This window comes from Pristiophorus japonicus, chromosome 5, assembly GCF_044704955.1.
Source record: "Pristiophorus japonicus isolate sPriJap1 chromosome 5, sPriJap1.hap1, whole genome shotgun sequence".
In the NCBI taxonomy this organism is placed as follows: domain Eukaryota; kingdom Metazoa; phylum Chordata; class Chondrichthyes; family Pristiophoridae; genus Pristiophorus; species Pristiophorus japonicus.
The window spans coordinates 236,993,144-237,011,332 of NC_091981.1; the positions used below are offsets into that span (position 1 = coordinate 236,993,144).

The 18,189-nt window shown below is 44.7% G+C and overlaps 1 protein-coding gene across 3 annotated transcripts in view; it reads right to left on the reverse strand.

Annotated features, from left to right (window-relative positions):
- The window catches only part of c5h10orf67 (chromosome 5 C10orf67 homolog), a 475,763-nt gene extending 465,329 nt beyond the window's left edge, over positions 1-10,434 (reverse strand). For all 3 annotated transcript variants that reach the window (XM_070881415.1, XM_070881414.1, XM_070881413.1), the window contains exons 1-2: positions 10,299-10,434; positions 9,427-9,547 (exon numbers count right to left, since the gene is read on the reverse strand). In XM_070881415.1, the coding sequence (XP_070737516.1) occupies positions 9,427-9,547; positions 10,299-10,396 (219 nt within the window). In that variant the 5' untranslated portion in view covers positions 10,397-10,434. The remainder of the gene's footprint in view (positions 1-9,426; positions 9,548-10,298) is intronic.
- Positions 10,435-18,189: the final 7,755 nt, after the last annotated feature.

Below are 18,189 nucleotides of genomic sequence, written 5' to 3' on the forward strand. Positions count from 1 at the left end.
CAGCCTTGGTCACCCTGGAGCCATGTCTCTGTGATGCCAATTGTATCATATTCATTAATTGCTGCCTGTGCAGTTAATTTGTCCACCTTATTACGAATACTCCTCGCAATCAGGCACAGAGCGTTCAGGCTTGACTTTTTAAACACACTTTGCCCTTTTCGAATTCTGCTGCAATGTGGCCCTTTTTGATTTTTGCATTGGGTTTCTCTGCCCTCCACTTTTACTTTTCTTCTTTCTATCTTTTGCTTCTGCCCCCATTCTACTTCCCTCTGTCTCCCTGCATAGGTTCCCATCCCCCTGCCATATTAGTTTAACCCCTTCCCAAAAGCACTAGCAAACACTCCCCCTCGGACATTGGTTCCGATCCTGCCCAGGTGCAGACCGTCCAGTTTGTACTGGTCCCTCCCTAAATTCAGCTTGAAGGATCTCATCCCGTTTTTTACCTATATGCTTGATACCTATATGCACCACGACAACTGGCTGTTCACCCTCCCCCTTCAAAATGTCCTGCAACCGCTCCGAGACACCCTTGACCCTTGCACCAGGGAGGCAACATACCATCCTGGAGTCTCGATTGCGACCGCAGAAACATCTATCTAATCCCCTTACAATAGAATCCCCAGCAGTATAACTCTCCCACTCTTTTTCCTTCCCTCCTGTGCAGCAGAGCCACCCACGGTGCCATGGACTTGGCTGGTGCTGCCCTGCCCTAATGAGTCATCCACCCCAACAGTACTCAAAGCGGTGTCTCTGTTTTGGAGAGGAATGGCAGCAGGGGACCTCTGCACTACCTTCCTTCCACTGCTCTTCCTGTTGGTCATCCATTCCCTATCTGTCTGTGGTAAGAGCAACTCACTAAGTGTATTCACGGCATCCTCAGCATCGCGCATGCTCCAGAGTGAATCCTCCCGCAGCTCCAGTGCCGCAACAGGAGCTGCAGCAGGGTACACTTCCCGCACATGTAGTCGTCAGGGACACTGGAAGCGTGCCCGAGTTCCCACATAGCACAGGAGCATGACACGTGTCCGAGCTCTCCTGCCATGACTTAACCCTTAGATTAACTTAATTTGGCAACAACAATGATAAAAGTTACCTACTGATAGGGAAAAGAAAAAGAAAAACTACTCACCAATCACCAGCCAATCACTTACCTCCTTGGCTGTGACGTCACCTTTCGATTTCTTTCTACTTCTTTAACTTCTGCCCCAGCAGTTGCACGAGCTGGCCTCCTCGACTGCCCGAACTCCTGAACTCGCAGGCCTTTTATAGGCCTCCTCGACGATGTCCAAACTCCCGACTCCTCTGACTGCCGCCTGAACTCCTGGACTCGCAGGCCTTTTATAGGCCTCTCCGACGCTGCTCCCCGGACTCCCGCCTCCTCCGACTGCCGCCCGAACTCCTGGACTCGCAGGCCTTTTATAGGCCTCTCCGACGCTGCTCCCCAGACTCCCGCCTCCTCCGACTGCCGCCCGAACTCCTGGACTCACGAGTCTTTTATAGGCCTCTCCGACGCTGCTCCCCGAACTCCTATCTCCTCCGACTGCCGCCCGAACCCCTGGACTCACGAGTCTTTTATAGGCCTCCTCAATGCTGCTCCCCGGACTCCCGCCTCCTCCGACTGCCGCCCGAGCTCCTGGACTCACGAGTCTTTTATAGGCCTCCTCAATGCTGCTCCCCGAACTCCCGCCTCCTCCGACTGCCGCCCGAACCCCTGGACTCGCGGGCCTTTTATAGGCCTCTCCGACGCTGCTCCCCGAACTCCTGTCTCCTCCTTGACATCCAGGGGGCTATATATTTGTTAGTCTCATCCTTTTTCTTTAAGGGAACATACTTGCTCTGAACCTTCCTGATCTCCCACTGATTTACCTTCAAGTAGCAGTTTCCAGTCCACTTTGGCTAAGTCACATTTCAGTTTAGTAAAATTGGCTTTTCCCCAATTGAGAACTTTTATTCCTGGTCTACCTTTGTCCTTTTCCATAAGTACCTTAAATCGAACTGAATTATGATCACTAGATCATTAAAATGTCATGAACAGCTACAGAAAATAATCAATGGGATGCTGGCCTTTATATCTAGAGGACGAGAATACAAAGGAATAGAAGTTATGCTGCAGCTATACAAAGCCCTGGTTAGACCACACCTGGAGTACTGTGAGCAGTTCTGGGCACCACACCTTAGGAAGGATATATTGGCCTTGGAGGGAATGCAACGTACCAGAATGATATCCAGACTTCAAGGGTTAAGTTACGAGGAGAGATTATACAAATTAGGGTTTTATTCCCTAGAATTTAGAAGGTTAAAGGGTGATCTGAATGAAGTTTTCAAGATATTAAGGGGAATAGATAGTGTAGATAGAGAGAAAGTATTTCCACTTGTTGGGGATTCTAGGACTAGGGGGCATAGTCTAAAAATTAGAGCCAAACCTTTCAGGAGTGAAATGAGGAAACACTTCTACACAAAAAGGGTGGTAGAAGTTTGAAACTCTCTTCCGCAAACGGAAATTGATGCCAGATCAATTATTAATTTTAAATCAGAGATTGATAGCTTTCTGTTAACCAAAGGTATTAAGGGATATGGGCCAAAGGCGGGTATATGGAATTCGGTCACAGATCAGCCACAATCTCATTGAATGGCAGAGCAGCCTCGAGGGGCTGAATGGTCTTCTCCTGTTCTTATGTTTCTATGTTCCGAAAAGAAATGCAGAGCTAGTAAACTTGGTGACGGAATCTTTGAGCAATAATCATACAAGTTGTACATTCAGGGCAGAGTGAAATATTCAGAGAAGCGTAAATGGCCTACAAAACAGCCAAACGAGTTGCTGCTACAATACAGGTTGCGCGGGAGACTACCTTATGGAGGAAATACTACATTGCCTTCATTTGTAAATAGCTTGGAAACTAAGAGAAGCGGCTTCAATAGAGACATGACTGTAAGTGTAAGTTGTACTGTATTGCTATTCTCAGACATTGGTTTACTTTTCTTCCTCAGCACATTCATTTTAAAGCAGCAAAGGAAACAGGTTGCATGAAAAGCGGCACTGAGAAACAAACATCTCAACTCAACTTAAATTGTCGTAACACAACCAAAACAATGAAATCGCTTGTATTGAAAACGCAAGGGGCCCGAAATTGGTGGACTTACCATCCTCTGCCGGTCTCCCTGGTTTCTGGCCGGTCTCCCCTCCGAGCGAGTTTGGTGGAGTCCTCCCGCTGACATCCGTCGGCATGTGCCGGCGTGCAACGCCCAGAAGAGTCCTCCCGCCCGCTGAGTTGCCAGTTTGGTCCAGGCGGTCCTCCGCTCCAGCAGGGGAAAAGAGCGCCACGTGGAGGCAGGTCTTACCTCAACGGTAAGTATGAAGACTGTAAAAAACGGTTAGTCCACTTCTTTTCTTTATTTTTTTTGCAGGGATTTAAGTTTTTTATTTTAGCAGTTCCCCCCTCCCTGGGCCCGACTCAATCCTCGGCGGTACTTTGCCAAGGATTGCATTTGCCGCCTAGAATGAGAGCTAGCGCTCGTTGCCGTCCAGATTCTTCGGTGCGTAAGTTCCATTTTTGCCACTGGGCGGTCTTTCTCAGATTTTTTTCATGAAACTTCCACCCAAAGTACCATCAGGATCTTAGCGATCCTTTGGACGGTACTTGGGCAGAACTTAGCTTTCACCAATTTCGGCTCTAGGTCATTTTATACATAAAAACATGACATGAGGAACTTACAGAAATCAATCTAAGTAAAGACATAGGACTAGATTTTCCAAATCATCCGCTAGCGCCGGATTGCCGCCCAAAATACCGCTAAGATTTTTAAATTACCACCGGCAAAAAATTCCATTTAAAAAAAGGAAAAAATTCTGCCCGGCGAAAAAAAATGGACCTTACACCCTGATTCTCGGTGGAAAATAGAATCTTGGGCTGATTGGGCAATTCTTAAACAAAATGGGCAGTAATTACTAAAAATTTCCATTTAAAAAAAGGAAAAAATTCTGCCCGGCGAAAAAAAATGGACCTTACCGAGGCTGCAGGTTGGGCCTAGGAGGAGGAAAACACAAAAAATATTTTTTCCAGTGAACGTAAAATAAAAAAATCAGAAAACATTCTCAGGACTCTTTTCACCTTAACTACTGTAAGAGAATTTTAAAATAATTATTAAAAACCCATTAGCTTATCTTTTTTTGCAGGGCTACTCACCTACCGCCTAGCTGCCGCTGCTTCTCATGGGCGTTTTTTTCTTCTACTTACCTACGGGTCACCGCTGAGACAAAAATCGGGCAATGGCGATCTATGGATGGTGCACGCCGGCGGTCCGCTCCCCAGCGGTATTTCAAAACCGCCGGCGGAACACTTCGTGGAAATTTTCGCTGACACTGTTTTCGCCCAAAACAACCAATACCACTGAGAAACTGGGTGAAGATGCCGTGCAAATTCTAGTGCATAGTACTGGAAACATTAATGGGACTAGGTGGCGACGAATCCCCTGGATCTAACAACCTGCATCCTCGGGTTTTAAAAGAAGGAACTAGAGATAGTGGATGCACTGGTATTAATCTTCCAGAATTCCCTAGATTCTAGAACAGTCCCCAAGGATTGGAAGGTAGCAAACATAACTCCGCTATTTAAGAAAGGAGGAAGAGAAAAACCGAGGAACTATAGGCCAGTTAGCTTGACATCAGTAGTAGGCAAAATGCTAGAATCTATTATTAGGGGTGTGGTAACAGGGCACTTAGAAAATCACAATATAATTAGGCAGAATCAACATGGTTTTATGAAAGGGAAATCATATTTGACAAAACTGTTTTTTGAAGATGTAACTAGTAGGATGGATAAGGGAGAGACGGAGGATGTAGTGTATTTGGATTTTCAAAAAGGTGCTACACAGGAGATTATTACACAAAATTAGGACTGGGGGTAATATATTAGCATGGATTAAGGATTGGTTAATGGACAGAAAACAGATTAGGCATAAACATGACTTTTTCGGGTTGGCAGGCTGTAACTAACGGGGTACAGTAAGAATCAGTGCATGACCCTCAGCAATTTACAATCTATATTAATGACTTAGATGAAGGAACCAAGTGTAATGTATTCACATTTGCTGATAATACAAAGTTAGGTGGGAAAGTAAGCAGTGAGGAGGACGCAAAGAGGCTGCAGAGAGATATAGACAGGTTGACTGAGTGGGCAAGAACATGGAATGGAATGGAATACATTATGAGGAAGTGTGAATACATTATGAGGTAGGAAAAACAAAAAAGCAGAATATTTTTGAATGGTGAGAGACTGGGAATTGTTTGCAGTCAGTGGGACCTGGGTGTCCTTGTACATAAATCACAGAAAGTACAACAAGCAATTCGGAACACAAATCGTATGTTAGCTTTTGTTACAAAGTGATTAGAGTATGAGTAAAGAAGTCTTATTAAAATTAGATGGGGCACTGGTGAGGTCACACCTCGAATACTGTGTACAGTTCTGGTCTCCTTGCCCAAGGAAAGATATACATGCCTCAGAGGGAGTGTAACAAAGGTTCCTGGGATGAGGGGAGATTGTGTAGACTAGGCCTATATTCCCTAGATTTTAGAAGAATGAGAGGTGATCTAATTGAAATATATAAAATTCTTAAGGGGCTTGACAGAGTTAATGCTAAGAAAATGTTTACCCTGGTGGGCAATCTAGAACACGGGGGTCACAGTTTCAGAATAAGGGAGCGGCCATTTACAACAACAACTTGTATTTATATAGCACCTTTAACGTAGTGAAACATTCCAAGGCGCTTCACAGGAGTATTACGAGATAAAAATTTGACACCGAGCTGCATAAGTAGAAATTAGCGCAGGTGACCAAAAGCTTGGTCAAAGAAGTATGTGTTAAGGAGCGTCTTGAAGGAGGAAAAAAAGGTAGAGAGGTGGAGAGATTTAGTTTCAAAGCTTGGGGTCTAGGCAACAGAAGGCACGGTCACCAATGTTTAAGCGATTGCAATCAGGGATGCTCAGGAGGGCAGAATTAGAGGAGCCCAGACATCTCAGGGGGTCGTGGGGCGGGAGGAGATTACAGAGATAGGGAGGTGCGAGGCCATGGAGGGATTTGAAAATAAGGATGAGAATTTTGAAATCGAGGCATTGCTTAACCGGAAGCCAATGTAGGTCAGCGAGCACAGGGGTGATGGGTGAGCGGGACTTGTTGCGAGTTAGGACATGGGCAGCTGAGTTTTGAATCACCTCTAGTTTACGTAGGGTAGAATGTGGGAGGCCAGCCAGAAGTGCGTTGGAATAGTCAAGTTTTGAGGTAACAAAGGCATGGATGAAGGCTTCAACAGCGGATGAGCTGAGGCAAGGGCGGAGACGGGCGATGTTACGGAGGTGGAAATTAGCGGTCTTAGTTATGCTGCGGCTATGTGGTCGAAAGTTCATTTCAGGCTGAGATGTGGAAAAACTTCTTCACTCAAAGGGTTGTGAATCTTTGAAATTCTCTACCCCGGAGAGCTGTGGCTGCTCAGTCATTGAGTATATTCAAGACAGAGGTCAATACATTTTTGGGAATTAAGGGATATGGGGAGTTGAGGTAGAAGATCAGCCATGATCTGTTGAATGGCAGAGCAGGCTCGAAGGGCCAAATGGCCTACTCCTGCTCCTATTTCTTATGTTGTTATGTTCTTATAACTTATCACAAGATACAACCTAAAAGAAATTCACATCACAGCAATTAAAATAAAACTTCATCATATTGCTTATTTCTAATCACATAAAAAACATTTCCTTCAACATGAAATTTGACAAATACTATTATCGCTCACAAAAATACAACAGTTCTATACCAGAAATCCCAATATTGCAGATCATTAAAATTGCACCAGTGGAATAGTTACCAGCTTTGTGGCGCTCTCGCTTGCAACCCTCTAATTCTCTTCATTGTCAAATTTGTGAATTATCTGAAGACACTAATTTAAATACTCTCAAATATGCAAATAAAATCACTGAGGGATTCATCATTCACAATCATTTTTACAACAAACTCAAATCTCCCCAACCTAGCAAACACTTTTGCACTCCATTGCATCCTTCCTTCTAATTCTTGCCAAAATTAGCTTGTATTATTAATGAACTGATCTACAGTCCATCTTTTTTGAGTGATCATATTCTTCAGCATTGGGGATTGAAATGTTTAATAACAAATGATAAAGATAAACACAATAAAGAGAAGATTGGCATCCGAAATATACTAACTGTTGACATTTTGGAGGGTACAGCAGAATAAAGATCATATTTCATCTTAGAATAATTAAATGATACAGCATAAAACGAGGCCATTCAGCCCATTGTGCCTGTGCCGACTCTTTGGTAGACCTATCCAAATTAATCTCACTTCCCTGTTTTTTCCCTGTGGCTCTAGTAGTTTCTTTCCCTTTAAGTATTTATCCAATGAATGTTACTATTGAATCTGCTTCCACAACCCTTTCAGGCAGTGCATTCCAGATCACAACAACTTGCTGTGTTAAAAATATGTCGGCTCATGTTCTTTTGCTAATTATCTTAAATCTTTGACCTCTGGTTATCATCCCCTTTGCCACTGGAAACAGCTTCTCCTTAGCTATTCTAGCAAAACCATTCATGATTTTGAACACCTCTATCAAATCTCCTCTTAAACCTATCTGCTCTATGAAGAACAACTTTTATTTACATAGCTTTTAAGGTAGTTAAACAACCCCAACTTCTCCTGTCTCTCCACATAACAGGAGCCCCTCATCTAGTAAATATCTTCTGCATCCTCCTCAAGACCTTAACATCCTTCCTAAAGCGTGTGCACAAAATTAAACACAATACTCCAGCTGTGGCCTAACCAGTGTTTTATAAAGATTTAGCATAACTTTCTTGTTTTGCACTCTATTCCTGTTAATAATACCAAGGATCCCCTATGCCTTGTCAACTTGTCTTCCCACCTTCAAAGATTTATGTACATACAAAATTGTACCATTTAGTTCATATATTGCCTTTCCTCATACCAAATGGTATCACTTCACACTTCTCTGCATTAAATTTCATTTGCCATATGTCTGCCCATTGTACCAGTTTATCTACCCTCCATCATCTCAGACTCGAGGAAGACTTGCTTCCACTCCTGAAGTGAGTTCTTTGGTGGCTGAACAGTCCAATACGAGAGCCATAGACATTGTCACAGGTGGGACAGATAGTCGTTGAGGGAAGGGGTGGGTGGGACTGGTTTGCCGCATTCTCTTTCCGCTGCTTGCGCTTGATTTCTGCATGCTCTCGGCGTTGAGATTCGAGGTGCTCAGTGCCCTCTCAGATGCACTTCCTCCACTTAGGGCAGTCTTGGGCCAGAGACTCCCAGGTGTCAGTGGGGATGTCGCACTTTATCAGGAGGCTTTGAGCGTGTCCTTGTAGTGTTTCCGCTGCCCACCTTTGGCTCGTTTGCCATGAAGAAGCTCCGAGTAGAGCACTTGCTTTGGGAGTCTCGTGCCTGGCATGCGAACTATGTGGTCTGCCCAGCGGAGCTGATCGAGTGTGGTCAGTGCTTCAATGATGGGATGTTAGCCTGGACGAGAATGCTGATGTTGGTGTGCCTGTCCTCCCAGGGGATTTGTAGGATCTTGCGGAGACATTGTTGGTGATATTTCTCCAGCAACTTGAGGTGTCTGCTGTACATGGTCCATGTCTCTGAGCCATACAGGAGGGCAGGTATTACTACAGCCCTGTAGACCATGAGCTTGGTGGCAGTTTTGAGGGCCTGGTCTTCAAACACTCTTTTCTTCAGGCAGCCGAAGGCTGCACTGGCGCACTGGAGGTGGTGTTGGATCTCGTCGTTGATGCCTGCTCTTGTTGATAGGAGGCTCCCGAGATATGGGAAGTGGTCCACGGTTTCCAGGGCTGCGCCGTGGATCTTGATGACTGGGGGGCAGTGCTGTGTGGTGAGGACAGGCTGGTGGAGGACCTTTGTCTTACATATGTTTAGCGTAAGGCCCATGCTTTTGTACGCCTCAGTAAATACGTCGACTATGTGCGGGAGTTCAGCCTCTGTATGTGCACAGACACAGGCGTCGTCCACGTACTGTAGCTCGACGACAGAGGTTGGGGTGGTCTACATCCTCTTGAAGTCTGTTACTGTCCTCCTCATTGTTTACTACATTTCCAAGTTTTATATCATCTGCAAACTTTGAAATTATGCTCTGTATGCCCAAGTCCAGGTCATTAATAGATATCAAAACGAGCAGCGGTCCTAATACCGACATGTGGGGAATACCACTGTATACTTCCCTCCAGTCTGAAAAACAACCGTTCACCACTACACTCTGCTTTCTGTCCCTTAACCAATTTTGTATCTATGCTGCTGCTATCCCTTTAATCCCATTTGGCATTACTATATTCTCTTATTTAAATATTAAGTACTACAGTGTCAAAAAATTCAATAAAAATTTGAGTACCTTTACCAGAGACTCAACTGCAGTACTCAGTTCCTTCAGTTCCAATATGTCACTGACATCGGTTTGAGTGGCATGATCTGTTTTAAAGAAGCCAATCTTCAACCGATCTGAGGGGGCAGTGCTGGGAAGAAACAATGTAAAACATAATTACATCCTTATAACAGAAATCACTCAATAACATCACAGATCATATTGTTGAACCAAATAAGCCAATGGGCCATTTTCTTTACATTATACCATTTATGGAATATGGAATGCTTTGATAGGAAATATAATGATGTTGCATTGGTCAAATAACAGAGAAAATTGAAGTTTAAAATGGAGGAGTAAGACAGTGTGGACTAAAAAATCAAGAGTAAGAAAGACAAATGAACAGGTCAGGTTGTCCTGAAGGCTTATTCAGTTTAATCCAAAGAGTACTTGAGTCTTACAGAATCGGTTTAATTCCCAGTCTGTGCTAAATTAGACGACATAAAAAAGCCTCAACTCAAAAGGTTTGAGAAGTCGAAGATCAGTCAGGCAAATATTGTGCACATGGACTGAAAACAGGGCAAGTCTGTCATGCCCACTGCAATTGCCTAACCTGCCCACATGTACTGTATTGTCAAGACTTACATATGACCAATGACCAGAGTGTGCCCATTAAACTGCACCTAGCAGGGAGCCAACCAACACTTTAGGGAGCGAAGGAAAGTTCCAAACAATTAGCATACGAAAGTGTAAAGAGAATGGAAAAAACGATGCTTCAAAACGTTTTATCACAGGGTGCTGCCGGCAAGTCTGACGGCGGCTTGCACAGCGAGTGTGAGCAGAGCGCCGGGGTGACCATCTGCCCCACTCTGACAAACCAAGAAACTTTCCTCCGACTTTACCCTGGGAGACAGATCTTTCCGGGCGAGTAAGACAACAGTTCGACCAGGTCCTGATCAGTGCTGTATACAGTCTGTACTGAAGAAGTGACCGCCGCCATTCTCTGGCCGGACCATTCGCCGCGGCTATCACCATAGTAACCGGTCAGACCGCTAACCGCGGCAGCGGGCAGGACCCCAGCTTCGGCCCCGCCGTGCCTGCGCGAAAAATCACCTGTATCAGAATGCGCAGGCGCAGCAACACTGTTGGAGCCTCTTCGGTGGAATGTGAGAGCGCTATAATCGAAGCTACTCGATAATTTAGATGCTAAATACGTGTTTACTGTGGAATTGGAGCATACGAAGTTTCCGTTGTTCAGTTATCTGAGCTCAGCGTGGTTGAGACATAAGACTTGTTAACCTACAAAAACATCGTTCAACTGAAAAAAAGCCTTTAATAAAAAGTTTATGGCCAGGGCCACTGCCTCAACGGGAATGAATGTTGAATTCCTTTATATTTCGTGTTCGTGTTTTGGAATCACATTTCTTTTCCAATCCCTCCGTGGCCTCGCCCCTTATTACTGTGATCTCCTTCAGCCCCACAACTCTCCGAGACATCTGCGCTGCTTTAATTCTGGCCTCTTGAGTATCTCTGATTCTAGTCTCTCAACCATTGGTGGCTATGCCTTCAGCTGTCAAGGCCCTAAATCTCTCTATCCTCCTTTAAGATGCTCCTTAAAACCTAGCTCTTCATCTGCCCCAATTTCTCCTTATGTGGCTTGGTGTCAAATTTTGTTTTATAACGCTCCTGTGAAGTGCCTTGGGACATTTTACTGCGTTAAAGGCGCTATATTGATTTTTTTTAAAGTTGACTATGAAGCAGTGGGTTGTCATTAAAAACTTAACTGGTTCACTAACGTCCTTTAGGGAAGGAAACCTGATATCTTTACCTGGTCTGAGTCCAATTCCACACCAATGTGGATGATTCTTAACTGCCCTCTGAGGTTGATATTCAGTTGTATCAAACCACTATGCAGTGGCTCAAGAAGACGGCCCAGCACTACCAACTAGGGTTGGACAATAGATGTAGCCTTGCCATCGAAACCCACATCCCACAAATTAATATTTAGAAAACACAGGAATTTTACCTCTGATGGAAAAATCCAGAACAACAGGGCATAATCTAAGAACTAAGCCACTGAGGAGTGAAATCAAGATATATGTTTTCACACAAAGGATAGTGGAAATCTGGAACTCGCTCCCTAAAAAGCTGGGTTGATTTAAATTTTCAAGGCAGATCAGTAGATTTTTGTTTGGCAGAAATATGGAACATAGGCAGGTAAATGCAGTTGAGGAACAGATCAGCTCTGATCTAATTGAACGATGGAACAGGCTCGAGGGGCTGAATGGCTTATTCCTGTTCCTGTTCCTATGTTCCAGTGGAAAATTAGCAGCAGCATGGCAGGGCATTATAATTTTACAGATTGATAAGATTCCTAAAAGTCCAAGAAGTAAAATATTGCTCACTTATTTTTATGGAAGGACGTATATCAACAAGAAAGGATTCCACCCATTAAATGTCCAGCAGCACCACATTTACCAAGTGAATGCTCACTTCCCAAATAGTTGCAAGAATGTTTTCATTTTAAGGTAGTTCACAATGTCAGCACTATTTTACACATATATACAAATCTCTGAGCTTTTGAATGAGCAAGGCTATCCTCTGCAGCCATACTGATGACACCTTTGCACTTTCACAGAACATGAAGTGCAACCAAAAAGATTCAGTAAAATAAAAAAGTTGAAACTCAAAAAACAACTGCAAAAGAGTCCAAAATGTCCTATGGCCAAAGCCACTGCTTCAAAGGGATTGAATAAATTTAAGTACTTTTTATTATCTTGGATTTCAGTGTGTCTATTGGTGTTTTTGGATGGTATTCTGTATTTTAAACGTTTTTCTGTGAAAACAAACTCAAAGGCCTCACATATGACATACAAAAAGTATTACAATGGGAGCGCAGTGGAACAGAACTTGTCATGACTTAAGATGTTCAATATGTTTGCATTGATGGGTTTAAAAAAATGTTGAAAGGGAAAATGAGCTCTTAGGTTGTAAAATGTATTTTCTAATGCGATCTATGGGCAATTTTGAATTTTGACATTTTTTGGTGCATCTTCAATATTTTGAAATGTTTTGAAATTCTGGCATTAGTTTTTGTCATGTACCTCACATTACTGTATGTAACTGTATCTTACCATGCTTTTCATGACTGTAACTGGATATGACCTGTAACAATAAGCATACCTTACCACCAGGGGTGCACTTGCAGGATAAAGGGAAGTGCGGTACTGGAGAGCTGGAATTAAAGGTGCAGGTCCTGAGTGACCTTGACTTCAGCATGTGTCTCGTGTAAGTCAGTACATTAGAGTCAGGACTTAACAGTTTTAGACAGAGAAGATGACAGCAACCCTGTCTACTGAATGCTTCTAATCCCCTAATAAAGGGTTAATTATATTTAAAATCAATGTAATCATTTAAAAAAGAGTTTCTAGCTGGTTTTCAATTTAATTAGTTTGCCTAAAGGTTAATTTTGAGCTCCCAGGATATTATACCCTGTTATCACCGACCAACCCACCCACTCCCTTCCACTCCTGGAGCTAAACCCTTTCTAAATGTAACACTTTAGGACAAGTTTTTCCCAGATGAGCAGCTGACAGCTGTTTATTATTGTTTGTTGTTGTGGTTGCCTGGTGTAGCCAATGAGCCAATTTTGGATGTTTGGTGTGTTAGAAATTCATTACAGCAAATACATTTCATTTACATTGCGATTCACTGATTATAGTGGGGAGCTGTGCCCAAGCACTGTATAACTCAAGATATTTGGTATTAACTGGAGTAACCTGAGATATAGGGCTCAATTTTCCCCGGTCATTTGCGCTGTTTTCTTGGCGCGCGCCGTTTTTTCTGGTGTATTTATTTTTTTCCAAGTTTTCCCCTGCGATATGCGTCTGCGTAACTGATTTAATTATGATTTTCCTAAGCCAGTTTTTTTTTAATGTTACGTAAAAACAAAATCTAACCCTCGATAGGTTCCCGCATGTCTACGCCATTTTTTTCAATTGTTCGCAGTTTGGCCAACCTTTTTTTCTCTTAGGTCGGTGTATCTAGCCACTCCTGAAAAACCTTATGATGAGTTAAGAAAACTAACGCACATTCACAAATCTGCGCTGAAAGACGCCATTGTTTTTAAATCGAAGATTTTGGAGGAGGTCAAGATCGGCTACAAAACAAGCAGTGGGGGGGAGGGGGAGGAGAAAGAGAGAGCGAGGTGCTGATCGGAAGACTTGGAGCCCGGGGAGGGGAAGGGCGAGAGAGAAGTCACAAGACTCAAGGGGGGTGGGGAGAGGAGAAGTCACGACCTTTGGGTGTGGTCCATCCATACAGATCTGGAGAGATACAACTGCGAACCCGTGTTGCCTGTTTTCCTGCCATTTTGAGCTTCTTTCAAAGATTAAATTTACGTATGGGGGCAATGCTGGCAATACCATACCTTGTCCGAGCCTTCTGCATCATGGTGCTATGTAGGAGACAATTGATTCTACTTCATCACATCAGGAACATCAGAGCCCATAGGATGCTGGGCAGGAGGCCTTACCCACCTCGGTATATCAAGACAGGCGTTCGTACCATTCTGGAGGCTACTTGCTGAACTCCCCTGAGATTGTCGGTCAGTTCATTGTTGTGTGCTGCATGCTGCATAACTTAGCCATCATGAGGCAGCAGCACCTGGTAGTGGAAGACCCACCTGCGGTGAGAGTGGCTGATGATAATGATGTGGAAGATGCAGGTGATCAGGAGGAGGAGGAGGATGACGAGGATGAGGAAACCATGCAAGTGCCTGAGGCCGGAGCACGACAGCAGAGGAGAGCGGGCCATCGTGCTCCTTTAACAATTGCTCGAGCCTTGTGCCAGCAGCTCATCCATGAACGCTTTACTGATGCCTGAGGGCTCAGCGACAACTATTCCACGTGGACATGTTTACTGTTTAGAACTGTTCCATAATGTTGTGTTGTGTTCATGGAACATGCTTCAGTTTTAATGTAAAATATATTTTATTCAAAAGTTTACAATAACTTAACTTTAATAAAATTATTCATGTATCAAACTTTACTTTAAGATCACTTTAAGATCACTTAAAAACTTGTAAATTTACATAAATTACAAAAAACTTAATTTGAGAACAGTTACAACAGTAACAATAATAACAACAACAACAACAACAGCAGCAAAGAAAGGCTGCACCCATCTCTCATCCCCCTTATTTTAAGACCACCCGCTGCGCTTGGTCTTGGACACACCACCAGCCCTGCCCACAGGCAGTGGCACGGTGTTTCTGGGCTTGATACAAAGCTTATTCTTTCTAACATCTCGGGTACTGCGCACCTCTTGAGGGGGGGTGGGGGGAGCCCAGGCGGCAAGTTGGAGGGCCCGACTTTGGGCTCTTCAGAGACTGGTATGGGGATTGGAGTGGGAGTGACAGTTGATTCTGTCAATGGATGCAGTGTCTGGGCGTGTTCCCCTATTGCAGCAGCTAACTCCAATATGTCGTCCCTCATGCACCCTGACAGTGTCTCAACGACCTGCAACATTCCCTCCCTCATGGTCAGTGACGTGGTTTGCACTACCTCTGACATTCCCTCCCTCATGGCCACTATTCCCTCATTGATGGTCCTGGATATTGTTTCCATTTCTTGTGAGAGTGTTGTTACTTCTCCCGACAGGCCTGCTACCTCATCAGTCACCCCACTGATAGTATCCATGAGTGATCGGGTAAGGTCAATTCTCTCCACACTCAATGACATCATCTGAATCACATCTGTTAGATCCTACACCTCAGGAAAGCGTGGTCGAGCTCTCCTTCACTTCCTCCCCATGGGTGTGGCTCGCACCCCAACACTGGGACCTGCAGCCTGGGATGGTGGGGCCCTGCGTGTGTCTCGCTGCACCACACCACTGGGACCCGCAACCTCGGAAGGTGTGAAACCATGGAATGTCCCACCAACACTCAAACCACTAGTCACAGAAGGGGCTGTCATCTTCATGAGCAGCACCTCCTCCAAAGTCAGTACAACAGTGGGAGCTTCATCCAGCTCCATCCACTCACCCCCATGGATGGATTGAAAGATGTTCTCCTCTTCAGGCTCGTCCACGTCTGAATCATCAAGGTTGGCCTCAAGTTCTGCAAAAGATAACAGAACAGTCAAATGATTAGCAGCAGAGGAGGGGGCAGGATGGGTGGCATGAGTAGCTCACAAATCGCAGGCCAGGCAGCAGGTTGATTTGGAGGGCCACAATGAATTTGCAGGACTTGCCCTCTCTCTCGAGTGTGGGCCCAGCTTGTGCAGTACTGATTGCTTTTTTCCAGGCAGGACCCATCAAAGCAGTGACCCTCTCTTCCAAGGGTGTCAGTGGGTGCAGATTTGCCTCCTGTCCGAGTTCTTTCCCTTTTATTATGTGCCACCTTCCTCTGCAAAGATGAAAATGCAACTTTTTAGAGAAGGTGTCTTTCTGCTGGGTGGGACATATACAGCTGACATTTACAATTGCATTGAATAAATGAAAATATTACTTACACTAACTACTTGACCAAGGTCCTGCCATTTCTTTTTACACTGGCCTCCAGATCCCATGGTGGTCAGCACTGCGCAGTAATCTTCTGCAACTTGGTCCCAGCGTTTCTTCATTTCTTTTGGTGGAACTTTTATGTGACCTCTGCTGGTGTCCAGCTCCTGCCATCTGGTCTCAATCACAGTAACTAGTGCCTCCACTTCATCCTTTAAGAAATTCTTGGTCCTTGCACTGCGTTGCATCTTGTATTGCTGCAACTGCGATTTCTCCAATGCTCTCACGTAGCACTTGTAACACACACATCCGGCTCTTTAAAAATGGCCGATTGCCAAATCCGAGCTGTACTGAGCATGCGCATCCATTGGAACGACGTCAAAAAGGTAACTTTTTTTCCCGCGCATGCGCAGAAGGTGCAACATCGTTTTTTGGCGCAGACAGCAGGCTCCACCCCCCGAGGCGACTGGACACGCTGCACGGCACCAAATTCGAATTATACATCGGGGAAACTTTGGCAAAATATTTCTGGCGTAATTCTGGCCTAGAAAAACGATCGTAACTCTGGCAATACGCCAGAAAATGGGCTTGGGGAAAATTGAGCCCACAGAGACAAAAATAGAAACTTAACTAGCCGTACCAATAGCCCTTATTCTACCCTCAGATTCTCTGCTTCACAGGAAATTGAAAATCCACACAAGAAAAGTGAACCAAATCAAATTACCAATACAATGCATTCCATTTAATTTGGAGGACCACCTTATTAGTAATTTTCCTCTATTTAGGTTTTTCCCTTCGCAGTTTCTTTAAATCAGAACTCAATAGACTTCAACATTTCTTGTTCTCCAGCTATTTTCTCTTCATTTCTCACGTATTTCCACCTGTAAACCATTTGTCAGCTGAACATAGGAACATAAGAAATAGGAGCAGGAGTAGCCCATTCAGCCCCTTGAGCCTGCTCTGCATTCACTAGGATTCTGGCTGATCTTCCACCTCATCTCTACTTTCCTGCACAACCCCCATGTCCCTTGATTCCCTTAATATTTACCAATCTATCAATCTCTGTCTTGAATATACTCAAAGACTGAACCTCCACAGTCCTCTGGAGCAGAGAATTTCAAAGATTTACCACCCTTTCTGTTATGTCTCAAATAAAGCAATGTGACTGAGTACTGTAGACATGAGTAAGTGTGACCTTAGTCTCTTTATTCTGACTCCAGAGTGCTGGCACAGCATGGGAGGCCTGCATACATGCAGTGCTCCCAAGGGATGCTGGGATCCCTTGGGACTTCAACAGATGCGCCCTCTGATGGAGGTAGAATGCTGGTTACAAAGGGTAGAATGCTGGTTACAAAGTGTTGCATACATAACATCACTCCCCCCCTCACCAAAGTCAATATTACACTTATTTACAGGGTGAGGCGATCTGGGGCTTTCCGCTACCTAGTCGATCGTCTCGGTACAAACACCGGTGCAGGTGAGTTGGTTGGACCTTCGCTGGGCTGCTGCGCAGCTGGCCTTGCTGGGCTGCTGGGGATGATGGGTTCAGCTTCGTGGTCAACCGTGATGTCGGTTGCCACTTGTGTGTGTATCGGAGGGTCGAAGTTGGTGGTGTCCTCTTCAGGTTGCTCGTGGCTGTCTGTGAATCGCAGTTTGGTTTTGTCCAAATGCTTTCTGCAAGTTAGTCCATTTGCAAGTTTGACCTCAAACACCTTACTCCCTTCTTTGGCTATGACAGTGCCAGCAAGCCATTTGGAACCATGTCCATAGTTGATTGCAAATACAGGGTCATTGACTTCAATATCACGTGACAAATTTGCACGATCGTGGTACATGCTTTGTTGATGCCGCCTGCCCTCAACATGATCATGGAGATCAAGGTGGACTAGAGAGAGCCTTGTTTTGAGTGCCCTTTTCATGAACAATTCAGCAGGGGTAACCCTGGTGAGCGAGTGGGGTCTTGTGCAGTAGCTGAGCAGGACTCGGGACAGGCGGGTCTGCAGGGAGCCTTACGACGTGCATTTGAAGCTTTGCTTGATGGTTTGGACTGCCTGTTTTGCCTGGCCATTAGATGCGGGCTTGAACGGGGAAGATGTGACGTGCTTGATCCCATTGTGGGTCATGAATTCCTTGAATTCAGCGCTGGTGAAGCACGGCCCATTGTCACTAACAAGGACATCAGGCAGACCATGGGTGGCAAACATGGCTCGTAGGCTTTCAATGGTGGCAGTGGACGTGCTTACAGACATTATTACACACTCAATCCATTTTGAATAAGTATCTACAACAACC